This window comes from Anopheles bellator, chromosome 2 (genome assembly GCF_943735745.2).
Source record: "Anopheles bellator chromosome 2, idAnoBellAS_SP24_06.2, whole genome shotgun sequence".
NCBI classification, from domain to species: Eukaryota; Metazoa; Arthropoda; class Insecta; order Diptera; family Culicidae; genus Anopheles; species Anopheles bellator.
In genome coordinates this window covers 67,724,666-67,745,878 of record NC_071286.1, presented here as the reverse complement: position 1 = coordinate 67,745,878, position 21,213 = coordinate 67,724,666, and the positions used below count along the sequence as shown (strand labels likewise).

Below are 21,213 nucleotides of genomic sequence, written 5' to 3'. Positions count from 1 at the left end.
GGAAGGAAGGTTAAACGGGACGAACTCCGAAGCTACGCCGCAGGGCGTAGGGCTGAAACGATAAAAAATGCTCTAACAAATGGGAAGTTTACGAGCGCAAATGAGCTTACCCATTTGGTCGTTATTAATAAATTATCGCCACCCCGTTCCAAGCGGGATGATAGAGGATTTCGGTTTTTATCTATTGCTCCACAAGTCCAACGAACTGCAATTCCACGCTGAAGGCGCTGTTGCAGTCGCACTGCTGGTGGCGCGCAGACGAAGAGAGCCATTAGTGATGTACACTAAATTAATACCATCTTTTTCGTTGTGCTGTAAACGATGGACACGAAGTCCAACGATGCTGAGGAAAAGTTTCCAGCGTAGCGTCTATTGGACGGTGAAATAATAAGATGGCAATAAATTTTTGAACAATACAATACGATTGTGGCCAATACTGTGGGAAGACGGAAACCGTGCGACCGGACCACGTCTACTTCATTGGCGTCTGCAAAGGAAATTGTACATTTTCCATGAATTCTTATCACTCTCTTCGCTTCTCTACGGCGCAAGAAACTCGGTATGCCACTTTTTTCCCGTTCAGAAATAGCAGACTGCCACCGAAACGATAAATATTTTATTTCCAATCATAATTCAATTATTACCACACAACCCAGATGCGATTCGGTGAATGATGAATTCTGATCGGAAAAATGGGAAAACGATCACTAAGCCGGTTGGAAGCTTGGCGGTCTTGTTATTCGGTGACCCCGCTTTGTACTGACTGCTGCTACAATATTTCAACTTTTCGTGTTACTAACGACGCTGTTCAAAGGCATATGTTGACATCCCCATAAAACCGTTTATAACTGTTCCTTCTGGAAAAGGTCCTCGCTAACGATCTTGTTTCGGTTCTGCTCCTGTTGACGCACTGACACATCCAACAAGTAAATACTATGTTCGCCAACTCGACTTGCTTATCTGTTTACTCAAAACAATTTCGTCCGAATTCGTAGTAACGTGCGATGGTTGTTTACCTCTCGTAACCGCACAAAGTCCAACCGGCGCTCGTCTCGTTTTGCGTGTGTTTTACCGGTGCAATTTCTACGAAAACCCTAGGCCCTTGGATTTCCACCAACATTTACAGGTTTTCCAATGGAGCGCAACAGTGTTTATGCTAATGGTCCGGTCGCCGTCACTGCCGCAACGAATAAGATAGACTTCGTGCCGCTGACCAGCCCCCTGCGGCTTTTCTGGGAATGTCGGAGAGAATTTTTTATACCTCCTGTTCGGGTCGCCGTGTCCTGTAATGGAAAGTTTTTCTCCTTTCTTTCCCCATTCGAGAGGGTTTCTGCTTTAAGCGGACAACAACCCCATTTTCAGGCTCAAATAAATATGAAAATGTAAACAAAATTCAAGAAAACAAATGTGCCTGATGACGTAAGCGAACGGCACGAAAAAGGTCCTGCGACTAAACTTACGAAGCAACATCGAAGCTCCATCTCCTGGGAGGCAATATTCTTCGGCTTATTCACCACCAGGCTCGCAGGTTCGCATTTTGTATTCTGCCACGCGTGGTCTAGCGCCGGTAGGATCAACCTAATACTCCGGGAGCATTAACAAGTGCGAGCGGGCGGGGTTCCAACATACACGGCCTTTGGTGCCCGATGCGCCAGACAGGAATAACAATAAATGAAATGAAAATTGTCATCGTTATTGAGGGTCGGTTGTCGAAACGTGCGCTCATGAAGTTGGAGTGCGTTCGGCCCCACCTGGTGTCCCCCGTTTCACCACTGACCAGGTGCTTCCAGACTGAGCGTGAAGAATCGAAATTGAAATTATACTCACGGGCATTAAGCCGAACCGGTGGGCAGGTTCGCAGGGTTCGGGGTCACCATCTTCAAGGTACGTCGGACTGGTAGATGTTCATGTTCTTCGCCAGAGATGGTGTTATAGGGGACTCCAATGGGATTTGGGGTGAATGAAAACGAAATAAACGCCGTACTCCATATTCGGGCTTTGTGGACGGAAATAGCACGACCGCTGGTACATTGTTTCAGTTTATGTTGGACCCGCTGGGAGAGAATTAAAATGTCTCACGAAACAAGATCAGACCCTCACGCATAGAAAGTGGGTCCGTGCGTGATGCCATCCGAATATTAGGACGTACTAATTGTTGGAAAATGAGGCCATGGCCATTTCACGTTGCGGTTTATTCTGTTCTGTGTCCACGAAATAATCTGTTGTTTATTTTGCGATTCTGCATCTGAAACATATTTAAAAACGAAAAATACACCACCAAGAATGGAATAGGAGATACTTAAAGAACCTCATTTCGAGGATGATCTTTCTTGATTAAAGTGTGGCCTTGAACATTTTGCAACCCATGGCTAACTCTCAAAAATCTTATTTTAAGCTCGCGTTCTGTTTGCCAACGACTTTTCAGCGGTTGATTGAAACATTACTAAGACAAATCTCCCGAAAGTGGGGCGCAAGCCTTTACGCTAAATCCCAAAAACAAACTTAAAGGACGACAGACCGCTTCGTGCACCGGTGGCACCGTTTCCATTTTTTCTGGTTCCGTACCGGAATTGGGTAAGCTTCCGCTGCTGGTAATCGCAAAGCGGGCGAGGTCAGGAAAAATAATTCACACAACATGCTTCACCACACGACAACTGCACCCATAACTCTCTGTGGCCATGGTGCAAGAGCAAAGTAAATTGTTCTTCGACGTTATTTTTTCACCGTCGCTGTTGTCCTACACCGACTCCGCGCACTGTGAGAGATTACGTCAGAAGGAACACCGGAAGCGATTTGACATGTCTCTCGATTTAATATTTCTCATAACTCAACCCTCTGGCCAAAACTCCCGTGGGGCGGTGGACACGAGTCCGCCAGGGGGTCGCACTGGGAGCTTACGCGAATGGCGCAATTTTTCATACTGTCATCATTCACCGAACGAAGCTGAAGTCGAGATTTTTACCGCATGCAGAAACAATTCGTGGCCCTCGTTGCTTTCGCCGGCGAAAGAAACGGACACATACGCTTTTGATTACGTCTTACCAACCAAGTTTGCTTGCTTTCACAGGTGATGCTGTGCTCGCGTGAGGTTTGCATGGGCAGCGTCATGACACCGCATCTCATCGGCACGGAGCCACGCAAACCGGAACTGGTGCTGCAGCACGCAAAGGATTTTCTCGACCAGTACTACTCCTCGATCCGTCGGTAAGTGGAGAAAATTGTTGATAAATTGAACCGACCAGTGGACTGAAGTAGCCGGTAGTTCGAGCTCTCGAGTGAGTTACCCACAGCGATTTCAATTTATGTTTGAAAATTAAAACGCTAAGAGGAGCTATAACATTTTCCAGGTGAAAATAGTTCTACGAGATCTCGGTTATTTCATATGCATTACATGATTGTTGGATACATGGATGTTGCTGTTAGCAATAAAATATGTTATGATATGAAATATGCTTTCAAAACTCGATGGAGGCGCCTGGTGCGCTTCGCCTTTCGGTGCCTCGTGGCAACCTGTTATAACGTAGCCCATTTTTTGGCTCAATCCATCCGCTGTTGTTGTTTTACGGGCCCAACGAAACACACCTTAAGTGCTTCGTTTCAATGCCACGATGTGATTCCTACCGCAGTTTCCTTTCTTCGTCGGCTGTCGCCAAAAGGAAGCAAAAAAAGTATTATAAAACAAAACAAAACCGGATACACTGCGTGTGGCGTTTCGCTGCATTCTCGTAGCCAAGAATTCAGGACGCTGAACTGGAGGGTGAACTGTAAACATATCGACAAACACTGGGACGGAAGCCGTAGCGTTCAAGGATCCCGCCGAGAAGCAACTGCCGCAGCGTGAAGGATCTGTGTCGCTCATGGCAGGTCACGGGAGACACATGGCGCCTTTAAGCGTCACCGCGAGGCGGCACTCCTTCGCGAAGTGCTGCTTGAGGTGGATTACTTTTTGCCTCGTTCGTCGGAATTCTTTTTCGTCCCACCCAGCTGGGAGGGCATATCTTTGATACACTTTCGGTCTACTTGGCAGACCCCCTGGAGGGCGATATTTGAATCCATTGCAGCAAACTGCTTTTTTAAAGTACGTGCTAGAATATGAAAGCCTTTTTGGGTTTGGTTTTAGCATTTTGCTCCGGGAAACGATATTACCATCGCCTCTCTTTTGCGATATTAAACAATTGCCTTTATGGCACACGAAACATTTATTCGACGAATAGAAATAAAATGTTTATGAATAGGTAAAGCAAAAGTTGTAGCTAGAGAGTGTGTGAACTCTTATTAAGGTATTATTTGCCTAAATATATAGACTCCAAACTTTATAAATCTTTTCTTTGCATAAAAACATAAACTTAAGAATCGAAACTTTGGGTTCAACTAAAAAATGCCAACAAATTAAAATACATAATTTTAATTCACCGGTTTACTAGTTACTTGAACCGGTTTATAACCGATTCACAAACGGCTTAAAACCGATTCATAGGCAACATGTAGTTGTAAATTCAAGGATTTCAGTTTTGAATGCCGCAGGATATGTGTGATCAGCCTAGTAGCATGGTGCAATATAATCTCTAAAAAGCACATATTAAAATATGTGTAATCTAACCAAGTTCAAAGCACACCCAGGACGTTGGGCAAAAGTTTCACTAACTCAAGTTTCGCGAGTGCGCAACATTAGCCCATTATGGGTCTAACCTCGAGAACGAAAGTGGTAAAGTTTGTTCGCGTAACTTCAACTCCTCTTTTCTATAGCGACATGTAGCCAGGCAAAAGACATGGCCGCCACCGTGGACTAGTTTCAATGCCAGCTCGATGACAATGCCGCGATGAAACCGGTCTGATATCCTTCATTTCGGTTGCAAAACTTCCATTACCCGCGAACGTTTCGGAGCGCTAACGAAGTGCGTTACATCCGCTGGTATTTGCGAGTTTCAATATTCGGCCCCAGGGATAACAATGCACTGTGGCAGGACGAAAGGCCCGGTACATGCAGAGAAACCCACTCAACCACCTGCTCATTAGTGCGCCCAATGCAGCAGGCTGGTCGTGACCGTGAAGCCCTTAACTGGTGGTGGTGGCTTTTGGGGTTACGGAAACTTGTCAGAACTCGGCCGTGCAAACCGCGGCATTAGTACGTTAGTACCAGTTTGCGTGCTATCTTTGACACCGTTCAACAATTACACATGGCCATAATGATGCATCCATCGCTGGCTCTACAACTTCGTTCTTCGCAAAATGTCAACGGTCGTTTGGTCGAGACGTCGACAGATGTGTTTGGCAAGGGCCGCTGCTATCAGTTTGTTACTGCTGATTAACGTTCATCGTATGATAACAGAACCTCTTCAGGATAATTTGGGAACCATAACCAAAAGTTTCACATAATTATCCATGCACCAAAAGTTTGAAGAGCATTAAATGCGGCAGCATTGCAAAATGAACTATTCGTTTGAAATAAATAAAATAAACAATTCAATCTTTCTGAAAACGGTGTCATTATCATTTTAAGGTGTAAAATAAAATTGAAGTTTAGAAATTAATGGATAGGATGCTGATGCTGTTTATGTAATAAATTCACTGCATTCTTAGTAAACCAAAATAAGGATATGTTGTTCCAAAAAACAGGAATCAATCGTTGCAATGTGCAAACCACCTGCTTTTCGGGGTGCTTTCAAAAAAAACCCGGTTGAAGAAAGGGCATCTCAACTAACAGTGTTTGAGTAGTGAACACGCATGTTGAAGTTTACAGTACCCGACATGAAAGCTTACGAGAATATTTTAAGTTTGTACACTTGTTTTCCTTTCCTTTTTTTATTTGTTAAAAAATCCAATAAAGTTAAGCTGGTTCGAAGCATATCAATTTCCAATTGCTGTCAGGTGATTCGAAAGCGAGGGCCCCCAAAGTAACTGGGTTGAATGAAAACCGTGAAAAAACACCTTCTGATAGGGGGAAAACTTTTCGTTTAATATTGATCGATTTTAAATTCTTTCGCGTACGCGGCTCCCTAGCCCGTGGCCGAATCCTTTTGCTCCGGCATGGATCAAGGTTTTGGTATTTCGTTTCCGATTTTTTCTCGTATTCAAGTTTCTCGTACATTCATTATGCTAGGGTATTTTTTCCAATTTCACAATAGAAAGGTATGCTACCCGTTAATTTAAACAAGACACGAAAGCGGGTACTCCGAAATGAAATAAAAAATGTACGACCTGTTGTAAAAGTATTTAAAGCCAAAGTTTAAAAAATCGATACGAGGACGAAAATTAATTATCGTGATCAATAAAAGGGACAGTACGCAACTAGGGGTTTCTAATAATGATGCTAGATAAATTGTTCTATCACAGACAATGGTTTACAGAAGCGAAGCTACATTCACTTGTTTTTATAGCAGTCTGTTGTTCAAATGAATTACAATTACAATGAATTATATGAACTGTTTACAGCGTATTACAAGCATTGGCATCTTTGTAAAACATTTATGTAACATGATTCTTCACTATAGTGACCTTTGTTGTTCAAATGAATTACAATTACAATGAATTATATGAACTGTTTACAGCGTATTACAAGCATTGGCATCTTTGTAAAACATTTATTCAACATGATTCTTCACTATAGTGACCTTTATGGTTCGAAAGGCTTTTTACAATCTCTCTGTGTACTTTTCTCAATCGGTAGAAGCTTGAAACGTTTCGATGGTCTCGAAAGACAGGATCAGCAGAAAAACTACGCGATGCATTCGAAGTGCACATCAAACAATGCGCAATTTCTATGGTAATTGAAGAGTGAAACACCTTCCGCGGAGATCCCGTGAGCGATGCAAATGCAGAATGTCTGTCGCTACCCAATGTTCCTGGAACGGGTCTTATCTCCCAACTAGTATTTCGAACCTAACGGGAAAGATTTTGAATGCTTAATCGGACCCCGCCTTTGGCTGACACCTCGGGCAAGTACACTTTCCTCGTGTCGAACGCCGTCACTTTCAAACGATTTCACATTTTCGCTACTCTTGGCTGCCATTTGGAGGACGGATTCCGTACGATGAGGCAGTTTCCTTGAGCGAAACTCTCACGCGTTCTTCAAGATCCTCGTACAGTTTTCTCACCCATCGCGGGAAAGGGGAAACCAGTTCCAGTTAAACTATCCCGCATTAGTTTATGTGACATGTGTTTAAGAACGAAGTCTTCCTGTCGCTGAACGAACCGGGGCTGAAGCTACTCCGAGCCTGCATGTGACAGGTTTTCCCGTTTTCACGTAAATCAATTTATCCCGTTCTTCAGAATTGAGGAAACCATATTTTCTGCACTAAATCGTTCGGTGTGACCTGGTACCGAGCCGAGCGTTTTGCATAACTTCTCATGTACTCCATTAATGCGAAGCAACAGTAGTTTCATCTTGTTAGTGAGTTATTTCGCTATCGCCATTTATATTTGATTTTAAAAGCATATTACTTCGTCAATAGTCAATACGTATACCGCAATTTAGACAGACCTTTAAGTTCAATGTTTCGTCGTATGCCTCAAAATAACTTATGTTGAGTAAGCCAACGAAGGCCTAAACTCATGTTGGATATCACTCATTGTTGCCTCTTGTTGCTTAGGGCTGAACTATGGACACAAGTGTGCAAGTAAATCACGAAGCATGTGATTTATTATGATGAAAAAACAAGTTGATTGTCTTCCATCTCCAACAACCGTCGGTCAATGCTCTGCTACGTGACCGATCCCTTCAGATATAGTTAATGTGTTCAGCAAGCACCATCGAGGGACCGAAACAATTGTCTTTCCATTTGTCGTGTCTTGTCAAGAAAACAATTGTCCTTTCCTTCCACTCAACATGCGGCTCACGTTATTGGCACCGACGGCATTGGTCCTGCTGAGCTGACCAGCATTTGACATCAAAGACGGTGACTTACAGCACGTCCAGATTGCCGCTCCGAAGACCTACGAGGCGAAGAAAATTCCCTCCATAGAATCTGACTCCGGACTTCGGGCCTGCTGGAGGACCGCAAGAATCCGGCTAAGTACCATTCAAATGGTCACACAAAACAAACAATTATGCAAAGGTGTCGAGCTAAATCTTTCTACCAACAGGCACTGGTCAGCTTGACCACAGCCCAACTTCCGATGTTGGCTTCCATTGTTTTTTCTCCACTTCTGGTGCACTTTCCGGTTCGGGCAACGTGTTGGTGTGAATGGTGAATAAATCACTCATGCTGACTTTCGATTTTCGCAAGTCTACAACGGTTTTGCTACGATCGTTTCGGCTGCAAGGGCCGTAGCTGCCTCCCGGCACGTTGATTGTGGGCAATCCACGTGTTTACATTCGCCACGTTACCCAACCGGAAATGGCTTTTGCGGTTCGGAACGTTTCGGCTCACATTGCAACATGTTTTCCACCGTTTCCACTCGATGACCGTCGGCACCAACACCGGCACTGAGAGCCCCATTTTCCGAAAATATTTGCTTTTGACACGCCTCGAGCACGGCACCCTGTTAATAAGCGATTTCATTACGAACCAATTCCATCGGTTTTCGGTTGGCTTGTGTTTCGTTGGCCAATGTAACGACACTACGTGATGGCGTACGGTTTACCACAGTAATGTATTTACGGGGGTTCGATAATCACCTGGCGAATAATTGAGCCACGGAACATAACGAGTTGTCGATCAAATAGTGATTCGATTTCTGTTACTTTGCATTCCCTTGCCCCGTGCCCCTTGATGAAAATTGTTTCGTGAATTATTATTGTGGTCTCGTCCGGATCGTTGTTTCGGGACAGCGGCGATTTGTGAGCTGCATGACAGCCTATCGTGACAGAATCCACAGTCATTGATGCTGTCTTCGATTGATCGATCCTTGGAGACGATAGTCCTTCGAGAGGAACTGTGGTAGCCGCTTTTTTCCTTCGGTGCTCAATGACCTCATCGTAGGCGAATGATTTTCGATTGGCTACGGTTAATTTATTTTGGCTTTCCTTTCGCTAACGGTTTGTACATATTTTTTCGACGACAATCGAACTGACACAATGTAGAAGGATTTACGATCCTCACGATGGCCGGTACGGGTTTGGGACTATCCATTCTCCCGAAAAGGGAAAAGGATAACGGACCAAGTCGGCCAGTCGCCAGCAATGGATGGGGTCAGACTAATCCACCTCTGGATGAAGGTATTTCCCGTTTCGCTCGCCTAACGGTATCGTATTATTGGTAACCCTCCGGTCCCGGGAAAAAGGACACCGCATCGCGTTTCATGTGTGGCCAGCAGAGGTTGCTTCCGCGGCCGATTCCGCTTCGGGATGCAACTTTCAGCGTATCAAACGAAATGGAATTCGGGTTCCCTTCTTTTATGTTTGCCCATTGCTGTCACATTACATTTCGGAAAACTAATGGGTTGCGTCGGAATCATTGGAAACCGGAACCGGGTCACCACAGGTCACAGTGATTCGGTTTTTTTTAACCGAACCATACTCGAAAACCGAAACTCCGGATCCGGATCGTTGTCAATTTTGTAGCATTTCACCGGAAATAATTTCATAACCAACGATGTTAGTTGTTCGACCTTAAAGTATTTTATTGCTAATTTTAAAATTCAAATAGAGTAGCATACACTTATTTTACGGGTAGCCGAAATATTGTGGTGGTTTCAGTTAAAAGACCATCATCAAAGACGTAAAAAAAATACACATTTCACTTTAAAATAAGAATACAATCTGCAACGGCTAGAATTGCACCATGTTCAGGATAACGAATAATCGGATTACGATCATGATATACAGAAAGTTTGATTTTATTTAATGTGTTTGTCGAAACGCACCGATGCCGTGACCAAATCAACGCCAAACGGACGATTAAGCAATGAACGCTGATGGACAATTAGGCAATCACATAAAACTCTGATAACATTTGTTTATTAGCATACTTTTAGTACCGCATTCGGGGTACATTATCTTACTTGCACCATCACGGCCATTTGTTTGCGCAGCTGTCCAATCAAACCCTCGACAGTTGAGCAAACTTTTGTAATTTCATTAAACTGAAAGACCCACCCAATGTTCCTCCAGCTTTGTACATACCGTACAACCGTACAATGTTATCATTTTCGTCACTCCGCGACCCGCTGTCCACGTCCTCACATTTCCGGCCATTTTCTCCCTCGCTGAACATTAATTCAATTTGTAACTACTGACCACCGGAGCGCGTAAAAGCCGTCGAGTGTTGGGCGCTGATTCGATCACCCACTGCACAAAAAACCGGTGGCTGATTATGAAAATGTCCCGCCTGCTAATTAGCGTGGGCTGTTACATCCGATCTGCCACCTGCCGGCGGATCGGTGCAAAGTGGAACTTGGGAAGCTCAAATCGGGTTTAGAATCGAAACTTTTGAAGCCCAAATCAGGGTTCCAAATCGTTCAGAATGCTGTTGTGTTGCAAGAAAAAGTAACTCACACTTCCAGCTTCACATCAGGTCAGTTTCGAGATGTGACCGACGATACGACATTAGAGGTTGATTGAAAAAGAGGAAAAACAAATCGAAACATTTTACCTACAGAACTTTGACACTCGTCATGCCACGCCATGGCCGTGCGGATCCCAACTCAGAAGCGAGACGATGGCCAATGAGGCTTTCGAAATTATTTTCAACGGTTAAAGTTCCAGCCCGGTGAATGGTAACATTCATTTCCTGGCACGAAATGGCAGCAATTACGAAGCAGCAGCAGCATTTCTCGTTTCAACTTGACGATGATGTTTACACTTACCCTGGACACCAAAGCCACAGCATCGGGTGAGAATGATAATCTGCGAAACGATTCGCTCAACATTTGAATTGGATGGCCTCTTGGTGCTGCCGCCTTATCAATTACATTGAAATGTAAATAATAATTACCCTGCAACGTGACTATGATCCTATTAGCCAATTTACCTAGTTTTTATTTCATGCCCACACGGCAGCAGGAATAAAGGGCATAAGACAGGCAGAACTTTCTACTTAAAAAACCCTTACGAAACATCAACAATTTTTCTACCGTAACTTCAGCTGCATAAATTCCCACAAATGGTTTTCTATGATACAGCTTAAGCCTTTTGTATCGTTTCCGGTTGGAAGCTACACCAATGTGTGAAATTATTATCGCCCCTGAATGCCACGCGCGGATCATAAGCGGATTAGACTAAGTTTTCAATTGAAACGACAGCTTGTGGCTGGGATTTTCATTTGGCAACCAATGGACCGTGGCATCTGATCGGCAACACCTCGGCCCCAGACCAAGACCACCAGTTGGTTCAACATTTGGTGGCTCGCTCGGCCGACAAACGGTTCGCTTATAATCGCATTTGGTGCCGTAATGACGCTAAATCAAAGGACAGAAAACCACAACCCGCTGTTAATTGTCCACCGGGACAGCAAATCCTCTTTTTTATTGTTGACCACTGGCAATCGGAATATCGCTTGAAACAGTAATGCAACGCGCATCACGTTTGGTATTGTAACTATAACACACTTGCTCTAGAACGCCTCATGGTTGGTACCCAAATACTGTTTGGGCTTTTTTAAGGCGTAAATAATTTAGTGTTACAACTAACAAGGCACCAAACCCGGGATGGAAAGCCGGAAAATTAGTTACACTTACTCACAACAACAAAACACACTCTACGGTGGTGCGAAAAAATTACGCCACTAATTAGCCGTGTTTCCGTAAATGGCAAAGCAGAATCAACACAAAAGAAATGGCGCCGTGAGCAGAAACATCTTTGCCCGTGGTTGTTGTTTGTTGTGCTCTTGGCATTATTTTTTACGCAAATGCAATGCATTTTAAATAGCCACCGACTCGTGGGGCTTTGTTTGTGAATGCAGTACACTGGCCAGCATAAATAAACTGTAAAATACAAGCCAAAGTGCTCTCGCGATGAAAGAAAAAAAGTGGAAACGAAAAACAAACTTGGAACAACAAAACTTTCGCTCAACTAACTGCAATCGCCCGCAGGAGTCCGCACCAGGTTGGTAGTTGCATTGGACCACCACTCGTAATTATCCGTCGGGGCTACGTCCTTCCGGGCAAACTGGAGGATTAACACGATCCCTTTTTGTCGCACCAAGCGATTGGTGTACGATGTGGTGATCGTTGTTTTGGTTGAACCACTTTTAAGTTGACAACTGTTGCGATAATTCATACATTGCCGATTTTCTGATAAGGATAACGGTTGCATTAAATGTGCAACAAAATTGCATCAGGGACGTCTTGCATGCACGCTGCATCCGGCACAAAGACGCATTTTGCATAAAATCCAGCAACAATCGCAAGCGAATCATTATCATTAGGCCCCATTGTGCCATCCACGCTCGGGGCACGCAATGCTCGGTTTAATATTCCAGATCCATTACACACACCGCAAACACTTTGCGCCAGAATCTGCAAGACGTAACCGTATCATGCTTCCGACGCCCAATAAATGTGCCCATCTCAATTACATCCTTAGCGTCGTAGAGCTGGGCCCAAGTTTACGGCCTCGAGCCGCAAACTGAAGCTTGTAAACGTGATGCTTGCTCCAGGGAGGCGGTTGAAAGGAAAACTTTCCCACGCCCTCCGTGGCTCGGGGGTCACAAAGATTTAATCAGAACCGGAAAATTGCATACGCCAGCAGCAGCCGTGTGCAGTGGTGCCTATGCGTAAAGGACACGCGTACGCGACCGGCGGATGTGCCCTGAACGGGCCTGGCCGCGGCCCGCGTGCCATCGTAAACGCCACGGCCGAGCAAATCCATTTGTGCAGCAATCGAAACGAGACACGAATAAAACCGAATGAACATCCTTGCGTCCTGGGGCCGGAACCCGCGTCCGGCACGGAAGGCGATGATGATGACCCGTCTTTTTGATGGTACTGCTGATGGCGATGCTGACAACGTTGATGACGGGCTGATGAGTGCCGGATATGCATTGTTGATGTCACATCAACCTCAGCGGCCCACCCGGCTCCCGGGCCGGCTGAGTCGACGGTATTGTGTTTGATATCGTTACCGACGCCGAGTGCCGGGCCCTTGGAGAAGGGCCCTCGGAATGTGGTCTGAAGGATGTGCGGGAATTCGTATAATACGCATTTTCCATTCGATTTGATCCAGGATCTTCTGGCGAGGCCTGCGGGCCCTCATGCTCTGCCATAAAGCAGGTGTCCAACATCATCGGAAGCGTCCTCGGCGTCCACGACGAAGGGTTAATGCTCGTCCTGCAAGGAATTAGGTCAGCTAAGCACAAACAAGCACAGGAGCTGCAGCGTTGGAGGCCCCGAGCGAGGGCAGACAACATTTGTTGCTTCCGCTTGGCAGAGGAAGAACTCCTTTGCTACGTATGGCGTTTGGAACTAGCGCTTCGTTGGACCGTTTCCGACGAAGGATCGCCCGAAGGCAGTGTCAGTCAAACCAACACCGATACGAATCTACTGTTGCGCAGATATTGATAGCTTCCTTCGGGGTTTGAAACAAACGATTGTTTCCCATTCCCGGCCCGGGGTGAAGGGTTGATTTACTGGCGATGACGACGGAATCGTTTTACAAAACACTTCTGCGTTCAGCGCCCATCGTGCTGAGTTCTCGGAAAGAGTTACAGTGAGGCGGAGTCGCTGACTAATCATGTTGATAAACTGTTAGCTTAGCCGGTTGCCAATCGGTCGTTTCATGATGGTTCCGGTGGTTCCCTCATGCTCCATGCTGCCTGCGGAAGCAAGTGACCGGAGGCTGTGCTCAATCTAAAGGTCAACGTTCACATCCGTGCTGTCAGCCTGGTGATGACGAGCAGACATTAACCTGATTCGATGGACCTATGTTGACCTTCCTTTCTTTCATCGAGAGCAGCTCTTTCTTTTCATTGACGTGCATTATGTATTGTTTGAGTAGCAGGAAATGAGTAACTTAAGTTTTCTTGGTGAAAGATGTTCGAACCATTTTTCAAGCGTTGAAGGGTCTTGACTTACTCGCGGAAAATGGCGAACGTTATGCAAAAATTTTCTGGGGAATTTCAGTTATATTTCCTTAAAATACCTAAGTTAATTACTAACATTCCGAGTTTTTAACTTTCAGGGCGACTGCGATTGCGTCTAGATTGCCTAGAATTGATTCGTATGAATGAAAAGAGTGATAAAATTGTTCTTTCTAGCCAACTTTTATTGACTACTTCAAAGCACTATCTATCCATTAAAAAGTCACAGTCGATACTGGGAGGCCACATGAGGCGTAAAAACTAGCGTAAAATTAATTTGTAATGCGAAACTGTTTACTTTGTTGGGGCGTTAAAACATCTTGAAATATCGAAAAATGGATAATATAGTATTCCTGAACGCGTGCATTAGAGATAAAAGTTAAAATGGTTGGAATTTGATTAAGAGACATGCAGAGTAAACAAACAAGTTTTTCTATTAGTTCAAAACCTATAGATTTTTTTCATAAACCATCAATTTCCGCCCGCCCTATTCCAAATTTCCCTTTTGTTTGAAGTGGATCACGCAAAAGTTGTCGATTGATAAAATATTTATTACAAAAAATTATTATAAAAAAGTCAAAATCGTTCAACAAAACAGTAACAACTAGGCAATTAATAACAAGAACCTCAAGTACAGCGTATCAGCAAATGATTTCGCGCAACTTATCGCCGTGAGATTCGAGAAGATTTCAAGTAACAGGACCAACAACAATTTATCCAATTAAGACGAAAAACTCTACGACCCTACTGCCCGCCCGACCACTGGCCTCTGGCATGGTGCACGTGCCAAGACGACGGTTTTAACAGAAAACCGGGCCCACCGAAAAAAAATTTCAGCAAATTATCTTCGACTTCCGTCCTTTCGGCGCCTACCCTAGCCCTCCGTCCAGGCGGCGGTTGGAGGTGTGAAGAAAAATTTATGTTTCCGCTCGCAAGGCGCCAACAGATTCCGGCGAGCATCCTTGTTGACTCCTTCCGTTCGTTGGCATAGGGGGTTGTGTGGGAGCCACGTGGGTGAACGAAACTTAATCCCGGGGGCCGGGGCCTTGGGAGGAAAAACTTTGTTTTTCGGGTTCGGGGTTTTTTTCTCCTGCCCCCCGGGACCCCGAAATCGGTTGGCCAAGTCGGTAAACTGGGCCCGAAGATAACCGCGGCAGAAATATGTTCCCGTTCCGCTCAGCCGACGGACTATCACTTTGGCTTCCGTAAACTCTGCTAATTTTATTTCGCTATTGCACTCTTTCTTTCTCTCTCTCTCTCTCTCTCTTGCTCTTTCCTCGATCACCGGCGATCCTTACCAAAGGCTCAAGTCGCCGGCCCACGAGAGCCGCTGGCAGCAAATCCAGAAGGAGGTGGAAGCAACAGGCGCCTACCATCTGACGGAGACCGAGCTCATCTACGGGGCCAAGCTGGCCTGGCGCAACTCGGCCCGCTGCATCGGCAGGATACAGTGGTCCAAGCTGCAGGTAGGTGGGCCATCCCATGAACCATCATCCCCGGAACCGCGGAAAGCTTCGCGCGTCGAAATAAGTTGAGTGGCCACTGAGAAAGTGCGCCGAGCCCTCGGTGCGAAGATAGTTAAAGTGATTAATTATTCAAATTGAGAGTCATAGTCCTTATGTAATTAGCATTCTCCACGCACGGCCCCAGCACCCAGAGAGTGAAAGATGGCGAGAGCGCCATCTCCCTCGTGGTTGCCTCGTGATTGGTGGCGCCTTGGCGATTCGCCCTACCCGAGCACCGACTACGGGCCGCAAATGAAGCGCAACGAAAGCGATCCGCACGCGCCAAGCGCCAGGCCACGTGGCACAAGGACCGACCGTTGCCGCGCCGCTTCGGACCAGGGGTTGTAAATTAAATTGCGAAGGAGGAAAAATTAAATTATTTTCATTATCGCCCCTTCGTCGGGGCGCCGAAGTGGTTTAGGGTTGGTGGCCCGAGACTTCGTTGGCGTCCGATCGCGAGTGCTGCCAGCGCCCGATAGGGAGCTCCCCCTTTTCACCACCCTCCAGCACGCTCCTGCCGGAACAGTGGTGTTGGGCTGCACTTTGCCGTTTGCCACTGGCACTCTCGTTTTTCCGCTCGCCGCACGAGGTTTGCACAATTTACTGCCCTCGATGTGGTGGTCAATTCGCACGACCTCATGACCCTGTCGGCAAGGACCACAGTTACACTCTCGCCCGGTCACGCCCGGCCTTCCGGTGCGGAATCCGTGCAACGAAAAGCCTCAAGATTTTAATTAGTTTGTTTGGTCAGCAAACTCAACCACTTTGAGGTCTACGAGGCGTCGAGGCTTCCGGGGTATCGTTCCCCATTCACTACCGCACGGGTGTGTGGGTTTTTGAGGTGTCAGAAAATTAATCTCCGTCCGAATGGGGAACGCCAGCCAAGGTGATCTTTTCGTGGTCGATGGAGTACCAGGCGCCTCCATCGATCGAAGCGAAGTAACGTTTCATAAGATTTAGGGCCCGAGAGCGCCTCCGAATGCACAGGATGCAACCATGAAATGTAACGCAAACCCGCAAAGGTGCTTTGCAAAGTAATCCCCAGCTAACATTTAGTTTGGGGAAGAAAACTGACTGGGTTCTTATTACACAAAAAACAACGGTCAGTTGCCGTTGGACGTGGAATGGCATTGTGAAGAGCTCCCGGCACTGCAGCTTCTTTATGCACATTCGAAAGGGACACCCGAGGTCGAGGATTAGGTTGATGAAGCAGATGGTCTGCTCGGGTAACGCTACCTAATGAAGGGCACCGTAAAGTAAGAGTACTACAGATATAATACCAGGCTCAGCGCCACCGAGTCCACGTGAGCGGTAGATTGGGACCCCGAAAGGTAGTTTCATAAATTTCCCTGTCCCCTCGGCTCATTCTCCGGCTCCGGTGTGGTGCTACTTTGTGGCGGTTCAACATCGACCCGGACCGCGTGTGGAGAAAGTTGTAAAATTAAATATCTTCACTTTCGCCGCTCGGTGCACCTTTTTGTGCAGCCACGTGCAGGCCCCAGCTGGGAATGCCATCCGGTGTCGGTATTTTTATGAATCCCATTTCAAGCTGTCTGAGGCTGGGTGGTGCTGATGCTTTCGATTCACTCATCCCGGTACCGATGGGACCAGACAGGGAAATGGACATAAAGTAAGGTGGAATGTACCGGACGGGAGGACGAGACTCACCGGCACTCACTCGGTATGTCGTCGAGGAAACCACAAACCTGGCCCACACAGACGTTGGCCCTCATTTACATCGCTCCGCAAGATAAACAGCTGGAAAACCGTCGGCCACCGATAGTCAAACCACAAAGCAGGGGCCACGGGCAGGAAAGAAGGGCAATCCCAGGACTGGCATACTGACCGACGGGCGGTCGGCGGTTTCTTAATCCGTGTTCGTCCTCCTCCGAGAAATCGGGCACCGTTCAAAGCAGCTTAGGCATGCGAAATCAATCCCCGACAGTGGGATTATCCCCGCAAATGTGAGGTATTTATGCAGCAACCCCTTCTGGAAAGTAGCCAACCCACAGTCGACAGTGCGCTGTGTTTGGGCCCGGAATCGGAATGCGGAATGGCCCCCTCCGGGTGGACGAGGAAGAGTTAAAATATGCAGCACTAGGCTAAGCGAAACGAAGCGATGCTTCCCAAAAAGCATACCAACCCGGGGGTCGGCCTGGGCTGAAGCTTAGTGTCGGTTTGGGCCAAGCTTCGGGTGTTCGATTTGTATCCGACGCAAAACTGCTTGTTCAACAGCTCTCGGTGACAGCGTGCTAATCTTACTTACGGACTTACTCCACTCCAGAGAAGGCATTCAATTTGCACCATCAAATACTAATATAACCCGGAACGATCGACTCCCTAGTTGACGTGTACCTAATTTTAAGGCAGTCTTCGTAGAAGGGTATAAAGTTCACCTCACAGCCTCAGGTGCTCCTGCGGTTTACATTCCCGATTGGGTTAGGAATGCATTGGCTTCGCCAAACACAGCAATGCACTTTGAGGTGGGCGCTCCTTGGGTCTTTGGCAGCGCATCAGGAGGAGCAGCGCGGTTGTAAGCGTATCACCGTAATCGACCGGAATAACTCGCTGATCCGATTGGCCACGGTGATGAAGGACGCAAACCGCGTCGATATGACACGTCCTGTTGGCGGCGCGTTGGCACCCACTTTATGCTCCTCGATTCATCGCTGATGCTTCTTGATTTTACTCTTTTTCGTACTCTTTTTCACTCGTTTCCGCTTTTTTCCACCGCAGGTTTTCGATTGCCGGTACGTCACCACGACCAGCGGCATGTTCGAGGCGATGTGCAATCACATCAAATATGCTACCAATAAAGGAAACCTCAGGTACGTAAAGGCGCCCGGGAAGCATCGTTCCCTTTGCGCTCTATTCATGCTCCACCGCAGAGCCAGGAAGTGGTCGCAGAACGGGGGGGGGGGAAAATACCTGTACAACATACCCGACCGAGGGCGGGCACAGAATCTTCGTCCGTTGCGGCACGCAAAGCCATGCATTGATTATGCAAAATGAAAATCACGATTACGACGTTATCGGGCTGCTGCTCCCGGATGTAAGGTTTTCATCGGCCGGTGCCTTGACAGCAGCTTCCTTCCTTGCTTGCTGGTACATTTCAATTTACGACATCGTGTATCGATCGTTACATTGTTGGCGGCTGCGTCATTAGCTCCGTTCCGATAAGAACCACAAATCCGTCTGATCATTCAAACTATGTTTCGGTTCCCTGTTAGTGTTTCTCCTAAGCCCAATGGTTTGGGATTGACACGCTAATCAATTCCCAACACCTGCCCGAGAACCGTGTTTTCCTAACACCCACCACTCCAATCCACAGATCGGCCATCACGATTTTCCCGCAGCGAACGGACGGCAAGCACGACTACCGCATCTGGAACCAGCAGATTATCTCGTACGCCGGCTACAAGAACGCGGACGGCAAAATCGTCGGCGATCAGGCCAACGTCGAGTTTACCGAGGTATGCAGTCGAAGACGCCGGCAGCAACCGAGATGTTTGATTTCGGGTTCTTTTCCAGTTTTGCGTGAAGCTTGGCTGGAAGAGTAAGCGCACCGAGTGGGACATCCTGCCGTTGGTCGTGTCGGCCAACGGGCACGATCCGGACTACTTCGACTTTCCGCCCGAGCTGATCCTGGAGGTACCGTTCAGTCACCCGCAGTTCAAGTGGTTCGCCGAGCTGGAGCTACGCTGGTACGCCGTGCCGATGGTGTCCGGCATGATGTTCGACTGCGGAGGGCTCCAGTTCACGGCCACCGCCTTCAGCGGTTGGTATATGTCGACCGAGATCGGCTGTCGCGATCTGTGTGACTCTAACCGGCGCAATCTGCTCGAGGTATGGGGGATAGGCCGCGGTATCATACACTTGTCCCGCTTGCTTTAACATCCACTTGCTCCCCTTCAACGCAGCCGATTGCAATCAAAATGGGGCTGGACACGCGGAACCCAACGTCACTGTGGAAGGACAAGGCACTGGTGGAGATTAATATAGCCGTGCTGCACTCGTTCCAGTGCCGGAATATTACTATCGTCGATCATCACACGGCCAGCGAGAGCTTCATGAAGCACTACGAGAACGAAAACAAGCTCAGGTAATGGGGCTGCCCACGGGTTCCGACGGGCTGGATTTAATGTTTTTCCCTGCTCCTTTGGAACCGCGTCCAGGAACGGATGCCCCGCCGACTGGATATGGATAGTGCCACCGATGTCCGCTTCCGTGACGCCCGTGTTCCACCAGGAGATGGCCGTCTACTATCTGCGGCCTTCGTTCGAGTACCAGGTAGGGAGCGCTCCGGCCCCGTCCACTTTATACCGATCCGATTGGTCGTAAATTGTATCGTTGCATTGGCCATAAATTATCCGAGACCGGTAACCAGAGCCGTTTGCGGTGTTAGAGTCGGTTTCAGCACTTCCGCATAAAACATCGTGCCGGGGTTGCGTTAGGAGCCAGTCCGGAGATTGTACCTTTCGTTTCGTTTTTTAGTATCACACTTTTCATCACGACAAATCATATCGGGGCTTACCGGAGTGATTACATGATCCCCGTAGGCGTTACCGACTTTTATCCCACTTTTTGACTGTTATTTTTATCAAAACACCCTCCCGGGGTTGTTCAACTCCCGGTTGAACCGCAAAGCCCCCGACGAACCAGCAAACCGGTTGCGATTTACTTTTCCCTTGGCTAATGATAAAACTGTGCGCTTGGGTTGGCCCAAATCGCCCAAAAGTTTTCGATTATATCTTCCAATCCTGATACCGAATCGGTTCGGTTCGAAATCCTGTTTTGCGTGCCCTTTTTGCCTGCGGTGTATATGTGATTAGACGCTCATCGGTGGCGGCTTGGGAAAACAATGTGGCTGGGCCTTGTTTTTTCCCAGCGGCCCGGGTTGGAGAAAATTTCCAAGATACATCTTTATTTTAACCGCTTCGCCGAAACCTTCGCTTATGAATGGGCCCCGCGTGACTTAATATTTATGCTCGTGTTCGTAACGGTTTCCCGGGTCCCGGGGTTTTTTTTTTGTCCCCTTTTTTCGCGCAGGAATCACCGATGAGGACGCACATCTGGAAGAAGGGTCGAGACTCGGGCAAGAACAAGAAACCTCGCCGGAAGTTCAACTTCAAACAAATAGCTAGGTAAGTGGAGCGGACGGGGTTGGCTTCCGATTCGGTTCGGGACCGACGGTGGGTCGATGGTATAGGCCCGGGAGGTCCACTGTGTGCCACCCGTTGATTGCAGTTCCGGGTTTTCTTCCTAATTCCCTTAAACCATATGCCATCGTTACTTCCATCCCATCGATTATTGATGGCGAAGCGAAAATATATTCCCGGTCCGGTCCACAGAGGTCTATTTTCGTTAAAAATATTCGTATCCTTACTGGGGTAACTCGCTGCTCGATCGGTGCCACGCGCTGAAGGCCTTTTCCTAGAAGATTAAAATACTTTACACCATCATAAAGTAATGATCTCTATCGTGGAATTCTCCACGGTCTGTTCAATCGGTTAGCAGAACTTTATGGACTGCCGTTCAGGACTGCTTTCACTTCGGCTTGGATCCATTTTCTTCAACCAAAAAAAAAAAACGAACATTATTAACCAATTCCATTAATTAAGTTAACTTTTTTATACTTTCGATTTCCTAACTGTTCGCAATGACCCATTTCCCGTGGCTTCCATGGAGCATGGATAAGGATTCTTGGCGCACACAAAAAAGTAGTAACGAATGTCCTCGTTGTCCTGGAATTC

At 47.0% G+C, this 21,213-nt stretch overlaps 1 protein-coding gene across 1 annotated transcript in view; it reads left to right on the top strand.

Annotated features, from left to right (window-relative positions):
- The window catches only part of LOC131207916 (nitric oxide synthase), a 49,369-nt gene that overhangs the window by 16,104 nt on the left and 12,052 nt on the right, over positions 1-21,213 (top strand). Inside the window, exons 2-9 of the mRNA XM_058200552.1 lie at positions 3,068-3,204; positions 15,259-15,421; positions 18,197-18,288; positions 18,792-18,933; positions 18,992-19,306; positions 19,381-19,562; positions 19,636-19,750; positions 20,510-20,604. Coding sequence (XP_058056535.1) covers positions 3,068-3,204; positions 15,259-15,421; positions 18,197-18,288; positions 18,792-18,933; positions 18,992-19,306; positions 19,381-19,562; positions 19,636-19,750; positions 20,510-20,604 — 1,241 coding nt within the window. The remainder of the gene's footprint in view (positions 1-3,067; positions 3,205-15,258; positions 15,422-18,196; positions 18,289-18,791; positions 18,934-18,991; positions 19,307-19,380; positions 19,563-19,635; positions 19,751-20,509; positions 20,605-21,213) is intronic.